The sequence below is a fragment of the Neodiprion fabricii genome, chromosome 5, assembly GCF_021155785.1.
Source record: "Neodiprion fabricii isolate iyNeoFabr1 chromosome 5, iyNeoFabr1.1, whole genome shotgun sequence".
Classification (NCBI taxonomy): domain Eukaryota; kingdom Metazoa; phylum Arthropoda; class Insecta; order Hymenoptera; family Diprionidae; genus Neodiprion; species Neodiprion fabricii.
Genome location: NC_060243.1, coordinates 7,408,631 through 7,425,431, shown reverse-complemented (window position 1 = coordinate 7,425,431; position 16,801 = coordinate 7,408,631). Strand labels below are relative to the sequence as shown.

The window sequence follows — 16,801 nt, the reverse complement described above, 5'->3', positions numbered from 1 at the left end:
CTCATTATTATCATGTAATATTTGTAAGACCACTCAGAGTCCGATTATCTGGTAATAAAATTAATTTTAAAAAACTACAGATTTTTGGTCGACGGACCTCCTTAAATCGATAATTCCATTAGCATTCTATTCCATTGATAAAATTCACATCATTTATTCTTATCAACAAAAAATAAGTGTTCGTCAACGCCTGGAGACAGGCAACAGAAGGTGTCGAAAGGTCTGATACCAGTGACCAAAAAACGGTCAATAAGTAAATGACAAGGTAGAAAAATTAACCGAAAAATATTAAAAACTTTATGTAAGTTTAATTGTTTAATTTTTAAGCGTTAATTCTATACCCAATATGATAAAATAAGGTCAGAATAATTTTATTAGTATCTGTAGCTTTCTCACAGGTGGTGGATTGTCAGCTATATAAATATATATATTTGGCGTTAAGTTGCGTAAGCTGACAAGGGAAATGAGGATATTTTATCAAGGATGTACCATGAATGTTTGAATGTACAAATTGCAAGGACGTAATTCTGATCCTGTCATTTTTACCACCAGTTTGATGTTAACTTTATGACGACATAATTACCATGGATTTTCGTTTAGTGATGGAACGGTAGTTTTTCACGGAGTTTTCATGATTTAATAAAAGATGTGTCATTTGTATAACAAAAAAAAAGCACACTTTTAATAGAAAAGGTATCAGTAGACATACACATCATAACTATATACTTTGTCTATATTTGAAGTTGATAATTGATGCAACTTCGACGTTTCTGCAACGTCATATAACATACAAATTAATTCGAGTCTAAACAAATCAGTCCCATTTTCTCGCTACCTAGTTACTTACAATATCTATTTGGCAGTCAGACGTACGGTACGAGGAAGAAAATATTTTATGAATACAAATTTTTGCAGACTTGCCTTGTGATAGATTTACAACTTTACGAAATAGTAATTTTTACAAACTCAAAAATAGTATCTTAATTTATCTCGATTTCATTGATTAATTAAACATGAGTTAATTCAACATTAATATGTATTCGCTAGGCAATTGTTGAATTGCTAGTATAATTGTATTAAAAAAAAAAAAAAAAAATACTAACTAAACTTGTAGAGTACTTTTAATATATCATGCGGCGAGTACGGCATTTATTTATATCTGTGTAGCAGTGTTACTCTAAAATATGGTTACAAATGTTTGATAGAACTTGGTGGAAATAATACTGACGTTAAAAAGTGAATACACGCAATTTTGGCGATTCCATATTGAAATCCAACAGGGATAAGCAATTTTGACGTAGGCAAGAGAGCAATCAGCTAATCGTTTTACGTACATCACTCCAATATAAAGACACAGGGAACTTTGTGTAGCTAATAGAGCCCACAATTTTTTACATTCAATAAAGAGTAAATAATGGCAACAGATGGCGTCCTTTGATTTGTGACATCCCAACCATTTTCGACAATGATTAATTGTGAATATTTTTGTTAATTGATTAAAGTTATTATCAAATATAAGATCAAAAATCCCATGTCAAGAAGTTCTGAAGTTTACGAAATTTGAATTTCTCTCATTACGATTTTTTTTTTTAATTTTGTTTAACGGTTTCAATATGGCAGCCAAACACTTTGAGGTATCATAAGTTTGTACGATTATTAATGAATCACAGCAGTTGGTATTTTTTTTTATGACGGCAAGACGGACACTATCGCATATTGGCCGTAAATGAAGGAACATTAAATTTATTTGAACTAATCCGAATGTTGGAAGAATTCCAAGTTCGTAAAATAAGCATATGTTCAAATGAACTGACCAACACGCTTATTTTTTATTGTTTTTTTAAATTCATTGTCAGGCGTCGTCAAACTGTCCTTCTTCTATACTCGGTGTTTGCCTACCGGTGTTTCCTTGCATCGCTGCCAGCTGATCTCTTATTCTAGCACGGTGTAAATCCGCTGGGCAAAAATTTCCGTCATAAAGTACAGACGACACGGTGAACGGCGAGTGCGAGTTGTGAGTCCTCGGTTGTGCTGAAATTAAATTTAAAGAAAATACGTGAATCAGTGATTGATTAATCGAACTGCAAGTGTTGATTTGAAATGTTGACGTAGGATAGCAATTTAATAAGGTCACGAAATTTTTGTTCTTAGATCAATATTTTCCACAATCCCTCCACCTGTTGGGTCATAATCATCAGCCGAATCCTCAGATATATCCCAGTTTTCAACACTGCCAACGTCGCTGAGATTTGTATCTCTGAAATTAATTGTAACAATTTAATTGAATGTGAAAAATAAGCGTACAAAGAAGAGCTTGTTCAACTTTAATTATCGAAAAATGATCTCTTTACATCATTGATTTGTCCCCCAGGCTTAGCTGGTCCCAGTACTCGAGCGAGGAAATCGATCCGTCGTCAGAGCTATAGGCAATCTTTGATTCATCTGTGCGAACGAGCAGAAAGCTGCTCATTGATCTCAAGATATTTCTTGCCTTCAGGTACTCGATATTTGATATCTGAAAATTTAGATCTATTGAGCAGAAAAATTCGTAGAAAAAATAATTGTTTCAGGGTCGTTACAGATTTTGACTTGCAAAAGACATTCTCAGATTTGTGGCAAAGGTGTTTCTCCGCGAATTTTTATATTCACCTGTAAATTATCAGTCTTAAAAATGTTCCCCTCAATATCGAGAGCCTGCAGGTTGGGAATTTTTTCCAGCTGCTTTGGCAACTCGTGGAACTCATTATTGTATAGATCAAGGCACTCCAGTTTCGATAGTGATTGAATTGAATCAGGCAAACTGGTGAGCTTGTTCGTTTCGAGAAAAAGTACCCTAAGTGCGGTAAGGTTACCGAGTCGCTGCGGCAAGGCATACAAGTTGTTGTGCGCCGCATTGAAAATCTCTAATTTCTCCAGTTCGCAAAATTCTTCAGGCAGAGACGAAATGTTGTTTTTGCTCACATTGAGCCGGGTCAAATTTCTCAGCATATTTATTTCGCACGGCAATGCGGGCAGACCGGCAGCCTGGATATTAATTTCCACAATGTTTGCAGGACTTTTTAAATTCGCTGCCGGCATTACCCAGAAAACATTGCCATCCACGTTCGTTACATCATTTCCGACGTTCAAATACTCCAGATCTGGTAGCGACTGAGACAATTGGTCAAACGACGTGTCAGAGAGCCTGCATTTGGACATGGACAATTTTTTGAGGTGCGAAAATGTCTGACCAAAAGATTTGGTTGGTAGATCAAAAGATGAAAAGCGGGTTTCATCCAGTACGACTTCCTGGAGGTTTGAGAATCGTTCGGCGAGTATCCAGTCCGGGAATTGTTCATTTCTCGGATTGTTTTTGAAATAGAATTTTCGTAAATTCCTACTACAAGGTGGCCTAGTGATTTCCGTTATATTATTATGTGACAAGTCCAGAACCTCCAGCCTTGACGATCCTTCGACCACGCATTTGGGGACCGTTCTCAATTCGTTAAAAGACAAATTCAGCACTTTGAGATTATCCAAATTAACGCAGGTAACGGAAAAGCTTTTTATCTTGTTGTGACTCAGTTCGAGTTTCTCTAGATTTTTTATATTTCCAAAACTCTCAGGAATAATTGTCAACTTATTCCCCGCAGCGCTGAGAACCTTTAAATTAACTAGCTCTCCTAAGTCGTTCGGCAGTTCTTCAAGTCGATTTTTATCGACTATTAATTCTTGGAGGTTTTTCAGGCTCTCGAAGCAGATCTCAAGGTCCTGCAGATTGTTATTTGATACGTCGATTCTAGTAACACTAGATAAGTTGGAGGTAAAATTTTTTGGTAGGCTAGTTAGGTTGTTATCTTTCATTGAGAAGTCTACGACTTTGGTAAATTCTTGGGATTTGAATATATCTTCCAGGTCGTTGTGATTTTCCAGCATCGAGTCAAGACTCAGTGTCTGTGAAATGGGCAGGAGGCCGTTAATTCTGCCATTCACCAATTTTTCCAGTTCTTTATCCTCAGGCGATGCGACGTCGAAATTCTTTTCAGATGTCATAATTACTGCCTGTAAAAAGAATTAAATTAGTGGGATCAAAAAATATGGAAAATTGAGAATTTTGTTTGTAAACACTTTTGTTCGATCCAAAAGTAAATCATTATCGTCGCTTTGCAAATTAACGTGTAAAAATTAGTTTTAACATGCACAGTGGCAACTCATTGCCACGAATTATTGACGATTTAACCTACCTATGATTGTTTAGGTTATTCCTAAACTATTTTATTTCAATGCCTTATTAAGAATAAAATCTAACTCGAATTAAGAGGTAGATTCCACTACGATACGTTATGAAATTTTTTTCGCCATGTGACATTTGACAGTTGTGTTAAAGTTTCTTTCATTCTCTGTTAAGACTAGGTTAAGATGGCCTACACGCTGGACTCGATCGGTAATAAATCAGTCTCGTTAATTACTCAACATTTTGGTAGATGACGTTAACAGATAGAGAACTACTAAATTAGAACTGGGAGGTATTCAGAATGTCGAATTATTGTAAATCAGGCATCAATATTTTCAATCAAGTATCTGGATGATGACGGTAGAATTTAAATACGGTTACCCGTACATAAATTTTCCTCACGAGTACTCCGCAAGTACGTGTGCGATTCGGTAACTACCTTATCGGCGGTAGCTGTGAAATCCTGATATAGCCTTGAATCTATTCAATTCGATTTTATTTAGGAATACTTGGAGTTGGTAAATTTTTTTCATCGAATCATCTGTAAGCCGATACGCAAACATGCAACCAGTACGGGAAGAATAAAATCATTCATCGTAATAATTGAGAAATTATTAATTAACGTGATATAGAAAACTGATATAAAGTTTTCATATTCTGCTGGGTTTTCAGTAACTGCATGTCACTTTCGACGTTGACCGAAGAATATAAAGACAATTGCCTTAATGGGCTATTATTTGGTGTGACTAACGAAAACCATCGAGCGCTTTCGCCCCCTGAGATGCTCCAACAGTGAAGTTGAGAGCTTATTGCAGAACATAAGGGAGTTGCCGATTTTGACATGAAGCTGGCTGCGTTCATCTTCCGAGTAACACAGTCTTCCCAATAATGAGCCCAAGCCAGCGATACAAGAAATTAATATTGAGAATGAATATCTTCCAAACTTCGTAGCAAAACAGTGATTTAATTGAAATATAGGTACCCGAGAGAAGAATGTATACAAGAATCATAAATAATAATAGATCAGATGTAATAATGATGCAGAGACCAAAAAGTATGTATGTATATGCGCTCCATGTACGATATTAATACATATGATCCATTTACGATTAATACGTGATGCATACTATAAATTTTATCATTTTCCAGGAGACAAACTAAATTATCTACAATAATACGTCTATAATATGAGAATAGAAGAATTATTCATTTCGAAATCGGATTCTATTCGACACGCGCTCGATGTATTCCATAACGTTAATATTCAAAATTATTCCAACAACTTTTCATGTGCTCTCTCGATTTTGAATTTTCGTAGGTATAAAATCGAGACGCGGTGTTAGCTAGTCGCAAGTGAAGTATCTACGTTGGGTAGAGAACCTGAAATGTTTTTCGAAAAATGTTCGTATGAAATAATATAGAGAGAGACAGAACAGAGCTTCTCAAAACTTCGAGTGTAGTTTAACACGCATTTGAAAGGTGAGGGCTAAGATTTTTATCGTCCAAATGTCGCAAAATGGCAGCATCATTAGCTGACCCGATAACTGAAGAATATATCTTGAGTCAACGGCTGACCATCGAAGGTTAAAACCGCTTCAGTCTGGAGTTTATTGTCTGTGAAACGTAGAAACTAAAATCATTATACCTCATATCATGTCGTCGTACATCATACATCATGCATCATCTGTTCGAAAAGAGACGTCACTCAACATTTTTTTTCTCTCGAAGTCACCAATCTATAGTAATCAGCTAGCCGTATTCCTCGGTCTGGGAACAACCGCGCAGTTGAGCGGACGGATGAGAATCGCGCTCCGCAGAATTCGAGTACCGGGTTCTCTACCTTCTGGATACTGCGGTCCGGGTCGGCTTCCTAGGGCAACTCGACTTCCAGGATATGCGCTACGTAGTTCTGGCTGTCCAGGTCCTTGACCTGGTGACTTTTAACCTTGACGACTAATTTTCCGTAATTATACATTTTTCTTTTACCAAAAAATCTTTCGTCTCAGAATTGATTTGTATGACCCTTTCTCGAACAATCAGACCCCCGCGAACTCGGAAAACGCAGCAAAAAGAGCGTGGGACCAACAGAAGAGAAATGGCGAGCAAAAAAACACCTGCTGAAAAATGTCAAAAACACAGCTTCACGTTTTTTGGCTGTAACTCTTGGGGCGTTGATCGCAGCGTATTGGGACTGCGCCCAATCGATTTCTCTCGCAAAATTACGTCCGAATAGTGCCACAATTAATTTATTCCAGCACTTTTCGAGATCGCGAAAATTTTAGCCAAAAATACAAAGGGGTTAACCTTCCTTTTTTTTTAAACAAAAAATCTTTCGTCTCAGAATTGATTTATATGACCCTCTCTCGAACAATCGGACCCTCAGGAACTCAGAAAACGCAGCGAAAAGAGCGTCGGACCAACAGGAGAGAAATAGCGAGCAAAAAAACACCTGCTGAAAAATGTCGAAAACACAGCTTCACGTTTTTTGGCTGTAACTCTTGATGCGTTGATCGCAGCGTATTGGGACTGCGCCCCATCGATTTCTCTCGCAAAATTACGTCGACATAGTGCATGCAAGAATCTATTCAGTCAACGGCTGACCATCGAAGGGCCTGGCTGCTTGAGTCTGGAATCGGCAGGAGAGATGTAGTGTGTATTTATTGTATGAAACGTGAAAACTATAAGCATTATACATCATATCATATCATCATACATCGTACATCGTACATCGTACATCATACATCATACATCATACATCGTACATCATACATCATACAACATCATACCTAGTATTACAGTTCGAAACCAAAGTTTGAATTTTCGGATGTTCGGAAAGTGACGTCACCAATCTAAAATCGGCTAGCCGAGTTCCTCAGTCTGGTAACAACCGCGCAGTAGAGCGGACGGTTGAGAGTCGCGCTCCGCGAATTTCGAGACCCGGATTCTCAACCTCCCGGATCCCGCGCTTCGGGTCCGCTACGTATTTCGAGTACCGGGTTCTCAACCTCCCGGATCCCGCGCTTCGGGTCCGCTACGCGGTGAAACTCGACTTCCAGGATAAGCGCTCCGTGGTTCCTGGTTCATGTTTACAATAAATTATTTCAATTCGTTTTTCGCGCAACCCCAAATTCGGTAGCTGTCGGTCCGCTAATAAAATTTCTCGACTTCCAGGATAAGCGCTCCGTGGTTCCTGGTTCATGTTTACAATAAATTATTTCAATTCGTTTTTCGCGCAACCCCAAATTCGGTAGCTGTCAGTCCGCTAATAAAATTTCTCGACTTCGTTTTTCGCGCAACCCCAAATTCGGTAGCTGTCAGTCCGCTAATAAAATTTCTCGACTTCCAGGATAAGCGCTCCGTGGTTCCTGGTTCATGTTTACAATAAATTATCTCAATTCGTTTTTCGCGCAACCCCAAATTCGGTAGCTGTCGGTCCGCTAATAAAATTTCTCGACTTCCAGGATGAGCGCTCCGTGGTTCCTGGTTCACGTTTACAATAAATTATTTCAATTCGTTTTTCGCGCAACCCCAAATTCGGTAGCTGTCAGTCCGCTAATAAAATTTCTCGACTTCGTTTTTCGCGCAACCCCAAATTCGGTAGCTGTCAGTCCGCTAATAAAATTTCTCGACTTCCAGGATAAGCGCTCCGTGGTTCCTGGTTCATGTTTACAATAAATTATTTCAATTCGTTTTTCGCGCAACCCCAAATTCGGTAGCTGTCAGTCCGCTAATAAAATTTCTCGACTTCCAGGATGAGCGCTCCGTGGTTCCTGGTTCACGTTTACAATAAATTATTTCAATTCGTTTTTCGCGCAACCCCAAATTCGGTGGCTGTCGGTCCGCTAATAAAATTTCTCGACTTCGTTTTTCGCGCAACCCCAAATTCGGTAGCTGTCAGTCCGCTAATAAAATTTCTCGACTTCCAGGATAAGCGCTCCGTGGTTCCTGGTTCATGTTTACAATAAATTATTTCAATTCGTTTTTCGCGCAACCCCAAATTCGGTAGCTGTCAGTCCGCTAATAAAATTTCTCGACTTCTATGATAAGCGCTCCGTGGTTCCTGGTTCATGTTTACAATAAATTATTTCAATTCGTTTTTCGCGCAACCCCAAATTCGGTAGCTGTCAGTCCGCTAATAAAATTTCTCGACTTCGTTTTTCGCGCAACCCCAAATTCGGTAGCTGTCAGTCCGCTAATAAAATTTCTCGACTTCTATGATAAGCGCTCCGTGGTTCCTGGTTCACGTTTACAATAAATTATTTCAATTCGTATTTCGCGCAACCCCAAATTCGGTAGCTGTCAGTCCGCTAATAAAATTTCTCGACTTCCAGGATGAACGCTCCGTGGTTCCTGGTTCACGTTTACAATAAATTATTTCAATTCGTTTTTCGCGCAACCCCAAATTCGGTAGCTGTCAGTCCGCTAATAAAATTTCTCGACTTCGTTTTTCGCGCAACCCCAAATTCGGTAGCTGTCAGTCCGCTAATAAAATTTCTCGACTTCCAGGATAAGCGCTCCGTGGTTCCTGGTTCATGTTTACAATAAATTATTTCAATTCGTTTTTCGCGCAACCTCAAATTGGGTAGCTGTCAGTCCGCTAATAAAATTTCTCGACTTCTATGATAAGCGCTCCGTGGTTCCTGGTTCATGTTTACAATAAATTATTTCAATTCGTTTTTCGCGCAACCCCAAATTCGGTAGCTGTCAGTCCGCTAATAAAATTTCTCGACTTCGTTTTTCGCGCAACCCCAAATTCGGTAGCTGTCAGTCCGCTAATAAAATTTCTCGACTTCTATGATAAGCGCTCCGTGGTTCCTGGTTCACGTTTACAATAAATTATTTCAATTCGTATTTCGCGCAACCCCAAATTCGGTAGCTGTCAGTCCGCTAATAAAATTTCTCGACTTCCAGGATGAGCGCTCCGTGGTTCCTGGTTCACGTTTACAATAAATTATTTCAATTCGTTTTTCGCGCAACCCCAAATTCGGTAGCTGTCAGTCCGCTAATAAAATTTCTCGACTTCGTTTTTCGCGCAACCCCAAATTCGGTAGCTGTCAGTCCGCTAATAAAATTTCTCGACTTCCAGGATAAGCGCTCCGTGGTTCCTGGTTCATGTTTACAATAAATTATTTCAATTCGTTTTTCGCGCAACCCCAAATTCGGTAGCTGTCAGTCCGCTAATAAAATTTCTCGACTTCGTTTTTCGCGCAACCCCAAATTCGGTAGCTGTCAGTCCGCTAATAAAATTTCTCGACTTCTATGATAAGCGCTCCGTGGTTCCTGGTTCACGTTTACAATAAATTATTTCAATTCGTATTTCGCGCAACCCCAAATTCGGTAGCTGTCAGTCCGCTAATAAAATTTCTCGACTTCCAGGATGAGCGCTCCGTGGTTCCTGGTTCACGTTTACAATAAATTATTTCAATTCGTTTTTCGCGCAACCCCAAATTCGGTAGCTGTCAGTCCGCTAATAAAATTTCTCGACTTCCAGGATAAGCGCTCCGTGGTTCCTGGTTCATGTTTACAATAAATTATTTCAATTCGTTTTTCGCGCAACCCCAAATTCGGTAGCTGTCAGTCCGCTAATAAAATTTCTCGACTTCGTTTTTCGCGCAACCCCAAATTCGGTAGCTGTCAGTCCGCTAATAAAATTTCTCGACTTCCAGGATAAGCGCTCCGTGGTTCCTGGTTCATGTTTACAATAAATTATTTCAATTCGTTTTTCGCGCAACCCCAAATTCGGTAGCTGTCAGTCCGCTAATAAAATTTCTCGACTTCTATGATAAGCGCTCCGTGGTTCCTGGTTCATGTTTACAATAAATTATTTCAATTCGTTTTTCGCGCAACCCCAAATTCGGTAGCTGTCAGTCCGCTAATAAAATTTCTCGACTTCGTTTTTCGCGCAACCCCAAATTCGGTAGCTGTCAGTCCGCTAATAAAATTTCTCGACTTCTATGATAAGCGCTCCGTGGTTCCTGGTTCATGTTTACAATAAATTATTTCAATTCGTATTTCGCGCAACCCCAAATTCGGTAGCTGTCAGTCCGCTAATAAAATTTCTCGACTTCCAGGATGAGCGCTCCGTGGTTCCTGGTTCACGTTTACAATAAATTATTTCAATTCGTTTTTCGCGCAACCCCAAATTCGGTAGCTGTCAGTCCGCTAATAAAATTTCTCGACTTCGTTTTTCGCGCAACCCCAAATTCGGTAGCTGTCAGTCCGCTAATAAAATTTCTCGACTTCCAGGATAAGCGCTCCGTGGTTCCTGGTTCATGTTTACAATAAATTATTTCAATTCGTTTTTCGCGCAACCTCAAATTCGGTAGCTGTCAGTCCGCTAATAAAATTTCTCGACTTCTATGATAAGCGCTCCGTGGTTCCTGGTTCACGTTTACAATAAATTATTTCAATTCGTTTTTCGCGCAACCCCAAATTCGGTAGCTGTCAGTCCGCTAATAAAATTTCTCGACTTCGTTTTTCGCGCAACCCCAAATTCGGTAGCTGTCAGTCCGCTAATAAAATTTCTCGACTTCTATGATAAGCGCTCCGTGGTTCCTGGTTCACGTTTACAATAAATTATTTCAATTCGTTTTTCGCGCAACCCCAAATTCGGTAGCTGTCAGTCCGCTAATAAAATTTCTCGACTTCCAGGATGAGCGCTCCGTGGTTCCTGGTTCACGTTTACAATAAATTATTTCAATTCGTTTTTCGCGCAACCCCAAATTCGGTAGCTGTCAGTCCGCTAATAAAATTTCTCGACTTCCAGGATAAGCGCTCCGTGGTTCCTGGTTCATGTTTACAATAAATTATTTCAATTCGTTTTTCGCGCAACCTCAAATTCGGTAGCTGTCAGTCCGCTAATAAAATTTCTCGACTTCTATGATAAGCGCTCCGTGGTTCCTGGTTCACGTTTACAATAAATTATTTCAATTCGTATTTCGCGCAACCCCAAATTCGGTAGCTGTCAGTCCGCTAATAAAATTTCTCGACTTCCAGGATAAGCGCTCCGTGGTTCCTGGTTCATGTTTACAATAAATTATTTCAATTCGTTTTTCGCGCAACCCCAAATTCGGTAGCTGTCAGTCCGCTAATAAAATTTCTCGACTTCTATGATAAGCGCTCCGTGGTTCCTGGTTCACGTTTACAATAAATTATTTCAATTCGTATTTCGCGCAACCCCAAATTCGGTAGCTGTCAGTCCGCTAATAAAATTTCTCGACTTCCAGGATAAGCGCTCCGTGGTTCCTGGTTCATGTTTACAATAAATTATTTCAATTCGTTTTTCGCGCAACCCCAAATTCGGTAGCTGTCAGTCCGCTAATAAAATTTCTCGACTTCTATGATAAGCGCTCCGTGGTTCCTGGTTCATGTTTACAATAAATTATTTCAATTCGTATTTCGCGCAACCCCAAATTCGGTAGCTGTCAGTACGCTAATAAAATTTCTATAACTTTATAATCTTCTCATAATCTTTCTGGTAGATTATATCGATAAAAAAATTATATCAAACCTTACACATTATTTTTGATTTGTTCTTATACTGAAAATATTTATTACTATTCAAGGTATAACCTGAGGTGGTTGAAGATGGTCGGAGCTGGACGAGGAGGAGGACGAGGAGGACGAGGATTTGTGCTGGGTGAGTAAAACACTTTTATAATATTTGATGGCAATTGTAATTATATTTCATCTGAAATATTACAAACTTGTCACGTTTACAATAAATTATTTCAATTCATTTTTCGTGCAAGCACATATTCAGTAGCTATGAATAATCTTATACAATTTATTACATTATTAATTAATTGATCAATTACATTAATCCTTACACAATATTTTTGATGTGTTCCTATACTAAAAATATTCATTACTATTCCAGGTATTACCCGAGGTGGTCGGAGGTGGACGAGGAGGAGGACGAGCTGGACGAGGAGGAGGACCAGGTGGACGAGGACGAGGCGGGGTGGGTCGTGGGAGAGGACCTCTCCTCTCCTCAGAGGAGAGGAGGAGGCGGGGTGGGTCGTGGGAGAGGACCTCTCCTCTCATCAGAGGAGGGGAGGGGCAGGGGTTGGGAAGGGGGAGAGGTGGGCGGGGAGGGGGAGCGGGCGGGAAGGGGTGGGGCGGGGCGGGGCGGAGGGCGGGCGGGAGGGAGGGCGGGAGGGAGGGAGGGAGGGAGGGCGGGAGGGAGAGAGTGGAGGACGGATGTCGATGCGAGCCCATTAAAGTTGACAGAGCAAAACACCCCCCGCCCGCCCGCCCGACTACCCTCCCTCCCTCCCGCCCTCCCGCCCACCCTCCCGCCCGCCCTCCCTCCCTCCCTCCCTCCCTCCCTCCCTCCCTCCCTCCCTCCCTCCCTCCCTCCCTCCCTCCCTCCCTCCTCCCCACCCCACCCCTTCCCCTTCCCCTCCCCCTCCCTGCCCACCTCTCCCCGTTCCCTACCCCTCCCCCTCCCCTCCTCTGAGGAGAGGAGAGGTCCTCTCCCACGACCCACCCCGCCTCCTCCTCGTCCACCTGGTCCTCCTCCTCGTCCAGCTCGTCCTCCTCCTCGTCCACCTCCGACCACCTCGGGTAATACCTGGAATAGTAATGAATATTTTTAGTATAGGAACACATCAAAAATATTGTGTAAGGATTAATGTAATTAATCAATTAATTAATAATGTAATAAATTGTATAAGATTATTCAAAGCTACTGAATATGTGCTTGCACGAAAAATGAATTGAAATAATTTATTGTAAACGTGACAAGTTTGTAATATTCCAGATGAAATATAATTACAATTGCCATCAAATATTATAAGAATATTAATTAATTAATTAATAATATGATAAATTGTATAAGATTATTCATAGCTACTGAATATGTGCTTGCACGAAAAATGAATTGAAATAATTTATTGTAAAAGTGACAAGTTTGTAATATTTCAGATGAAATATAATTACAATTGCCATCAAATATTATAAAAGTGTTTTACTCACCCAGCACAAATCCTCGTCCTCCTCGTCCTCCTCCTCGTCCAGCTCCGACCATTTTCAACCACCTTAGGTTATACCTTGAATAGTAATAAATATTTTCAGTATAAGAACAAATCAAAAATAATGTGTAAGGTTTGATATAATTTTTTCATCCATATAATCTACCAGAAAGATTATGAGAAGATTATAAAGTTATAGAAATTTTATTAGCGTACTGACAGCTACCGAATTTGGGCTTGCGCGAAAAACGAATTGAAATAATTTATTGTAAACATGAACCAGGAACCACGGAGCGCTTATCCTGGAAGTCGAGAAATTTTATTAGCGGACTGACAGCTACCGAATTTGGGGTTGCGCGAAAAACGAAGTCGAGAAATTTTATTAGCGGACTGACAGCTACCGAATTTGGGGTTGCGCGAAAAACGAATTGAAATAATTTATTGTAAACGTGAACCAGGAATCACGGAGCGCTTATCCTGGAAGTCGAGAAATTTTATTAGCGGACCGACAGCTACCGAATTTGGGGTTGCGCGAAAAACGAATTGAAATAATTTATTGTAAACATGAACCAGGAACCACGGAGCGCTTATCCTGGAAGTCGAGAAATTTTATTAGCGGACCGACAGCTACCGAATTTGGGGTTGCGCGAAAAACGAATTGAGATAATTTATTGTAAACATGAACCAGGAACCACGGAGCGCTTATCCTGGAAGTCGAGAAATTTTATTAGCGGACTGACAGCTACCGAATTTGGGGTTGCGCGAAAAACGAAGTCGAGAAATTTTATTAGCGGACTGACAGCTACCGAATTTGGGGTTGCGCGAAAAACGAATTGAAATAATTTATTGTAAACGTGAACCAGGAATCACGGAGCGCTTATCCTGGAAGTCGAGAAATTTTATTAGCGGACCGACAGCTACCGAATTTGGGGTTGCGCGAAAAACGAATTGAAATAATTTATTGTAAACATGAACCAGGAACCACGGAGCGCTTATCCTGGAAGTCGAGAAATTTTATTAGCGGACCGACAGCTACCGAATTTGGGGTTGCGCGAAAAACGAATTGAAATAATTTATTGTAAACATGAACCAGGAACCACGGAGCGCTTATCCTGGAAGTCGAGAAATTTTATTAGCGGACCGACAGCTACCGAATTTGGGGTTGCGCGAAAAACGAATTGAAATAATTTATTGTAAACATGAACCAGGAACCACGGAGCGCTTATCCTGGAAGTCGAGAAATTTTATTAGCGGACCGACAGCTACCGAATTTGGGGTTGCGCGAAAAACGAATTGAAATAATTTATTGTAAACATGAACCAGGAACCACGGAGCGCTTATCCTGGAAGTCGAGAAATTTTATTAGCGGACCGACAGCTACCGAATTTGGGGTTGCGCGAAAAACGAATTGAGATAATTTATTGTAAACATGAACCAGGAACCACGGAGCGCTTATCCTGGAAGTCGAGAAATTTTATTAGCGGACTGACAGCTACCGAATTTGGGGTTGCGCGAAAAACGAAGTCGAGAAATTTTATTAGCGGACTGACAGCTACCGAATTTGGGGTTGCGCGAAAAACGAATTGAAATAATTTATTGTAAACGTGAACCAGGAATCACGGAGCGCTTATCCTGGAAGTCGAGAAATTTTATTAGCGGACCGACAGCTAACGAATTTGGGGTTGCGCGAAAAACGAATTGAAATAATTTATTGTAAACATGAACCAGGAACCACGGAGCGCTTATCCTGGAAGTCGAGAAATTTTATTAGCGGACCGACAGCTACCGAATTTGGGGTTGCGCGAAAAACGAATTGAAATAATTTATTGTAAACATGAACCAGGAACCACGGAGCGCTTATCCTGGAAGTCGAGAAATTTTATTAGCGGACCGACAGCTACCGAATTTGGGGTTGCGCGAAAAACGAATTGAAATAATTTATTGTAAACATGAACCAGGAACCACGGAGCGCTTATCCTGGAAGTCGAGAAATTTTATTAGCGGACCGACAGCTACCGAATTTGGGGTTGCGCGAAAAACGAATTGAAATAATTTATTGTAAACATGAACCAGGAACCACGGAGCGCTTATCCTGGAAGTCGAGAAATTTTATTAGCGGACCGACAGCTACCGAATTTGGGGTTGCGCGAAAAACGAATTGAAATAATTTATTGTAAACATGAACCAGGAACCACGGAGCGCTTATCCTGGAAGTCGAGAAATTTTATTAGCGGACCGACAGCTACCGAATTTGGGGTTGCGCGAAAAACGAATTGAAATAATTTATTGTAAACATGAACCAGGAACCACGGAGCGCTTATCCTGGAAGTCGAGTTTCACCGCGTAGCGGACCCGAAGCGCGGGATCCGGGAGGTTGAGAACCCGGGACTCGAAATTTGCGGAGCGCGACTCTCAACCGTCCGCCCTACTGCGCGGTTGGTACCGGACTGAGGAACTCGGCTAGCCGATTTTAGATTGGTGACGTCACTTTCCGAACATCCGAAAATTCAAACTCTGGTTTCGAACTGTAATACTAGGTATGATGTTGTATGATGTATGATGTACGATGTATGATGTATGATGTATGATGTACGATGTACGATGTACGATGTATGATGATATGATATGATGTATAATGCTTATAGTTTTCACGTTTCATACAAGAAATACACACCTCATCTCTCCTGCCGATTCCAGACTCAAGCGGCCAGGCCCTTCGATGGTCAGCCGTTGATTGAGGATATATTCTTCAGTGAACGGCTCGGCTAATAACGCTGCCGTTCTGCGACAGTTGGATGATGAAAAATTTCGCTCGTGTCTTTTAAACGTGTGTTAAAATACACTCGAAATGTTAAGAAGCGTCGTTCTTTCTCTCCCTATCACCTTTCTAGGTCTTTAAATCACTACGCAGCGTTAAATACTGTCTCATATACGAAGCATCCGTTTCATCTCGTTCAAAATTAACGCATCCGTGATGTATTACAGTTACTCTGAATTTTTTTCCATCCGAATACTTTTCGGAAAACAATTCTGCTCCTCCACCCAACGCAGATACTTCACTTGCGACCAGCTAAAACAACGTTTCGATTCTATGCCTATGAAAATTCAAGATCGAGAGAGCAAATGAAAAGTTGTTGGAATAATTATGAATACTAATGTTATGGAATATATCGAGCGCGCGTCGAATAGAATCCCATTTCGAAATGAATAATTCTTCTCTTTTTATATCATAGCTAATCTGGTAATATAGGTAAATAGGATGGTTGGAGGTGTTCGGAAATGGTAGGAGGTGGTGGGCGCTGGCAGAAGGTGTTAGGGGGTGCTCGAAAGTGGTCGTTGATGGTCGGAGGTGGCAGGGGGAGGTAGGAGGCGTTCGAAAATGGTAGGACATTTCAAAAGTTAAAGTCGACGATGATCCGGTGCATCAAGTTTGTCGTTACAGATTTTCTTTTCCCATGAGGCATAGAGTATTCAACAACGATAATGCACTCCTTAAAATTCATCATTCATCTCTGACTGGAAAGCCAATTCGCAACGCGTGGTATTCTATTCTATTTGCATTATTAGAAAAATACCCGTACTCTACATACACTGTTTCTGATCTTTTGCTACA

At 40.6% G+C, this 16,801-nt stretch overlaps 1 protein-coding gene across 1 annotated transcript; it reads right to left on the bottom strand.

Annotated features, from left to right (window-relative positions):
- Positions 1–370: 370 nt before the first annotated feature.
- Positions 371–4,398, bottom strand: LOC124182750 (leucine-rich repeat-containing protein 40-like). Its single transcript, XM_046570379.1, has 5 exons — positions 4,224–4,398; positions 2,650–4,043; positions 2,352–2,515; positions 2,178–2,257; positions 371–2,031 (listed from the first exon to the last, which is right to left on the bottom strand). The coding sequence occupies exons 2-5, from the start codon at positions 4,030–4,032 to the stop codon at positions 1,853–1,855; spliced, it is 1,806 nt and encodes a 601-aa protein (XP_046426335.1). The 5' UTR covers positions 4,033–4,043; positions 4,224–4,398; the 3' UTR covers positions 371–1,852.
- Positions 4,399–16,801: the final 12,403 nt, after the last annotated feature.

Excerpts from the sequence above, each read along its gene's own strand:
- LOC124182750 (XM_046570379.1), bottom strand. The coding sequence starts at position 4,032 with ATGACATCTGAAAAGAATTTCGACGTCGCATCGCCTGAGGATAAAGAA. Across the intron at positions 2,258-2,351 it reads CTGGGGGACAAATCAATGAT|AGATACAAATCTCAGCGACG; the intron begins GTAAAGAGATCA and ends AATTAATTTCAG. Across the intron at positions 2,032-2,177 it reads TGATGATTATGACCCAACAG|CACAACCGAGGACTCACAAC; the intron begins GTGGAGGGATTG and ends ATTTAATTTCAG.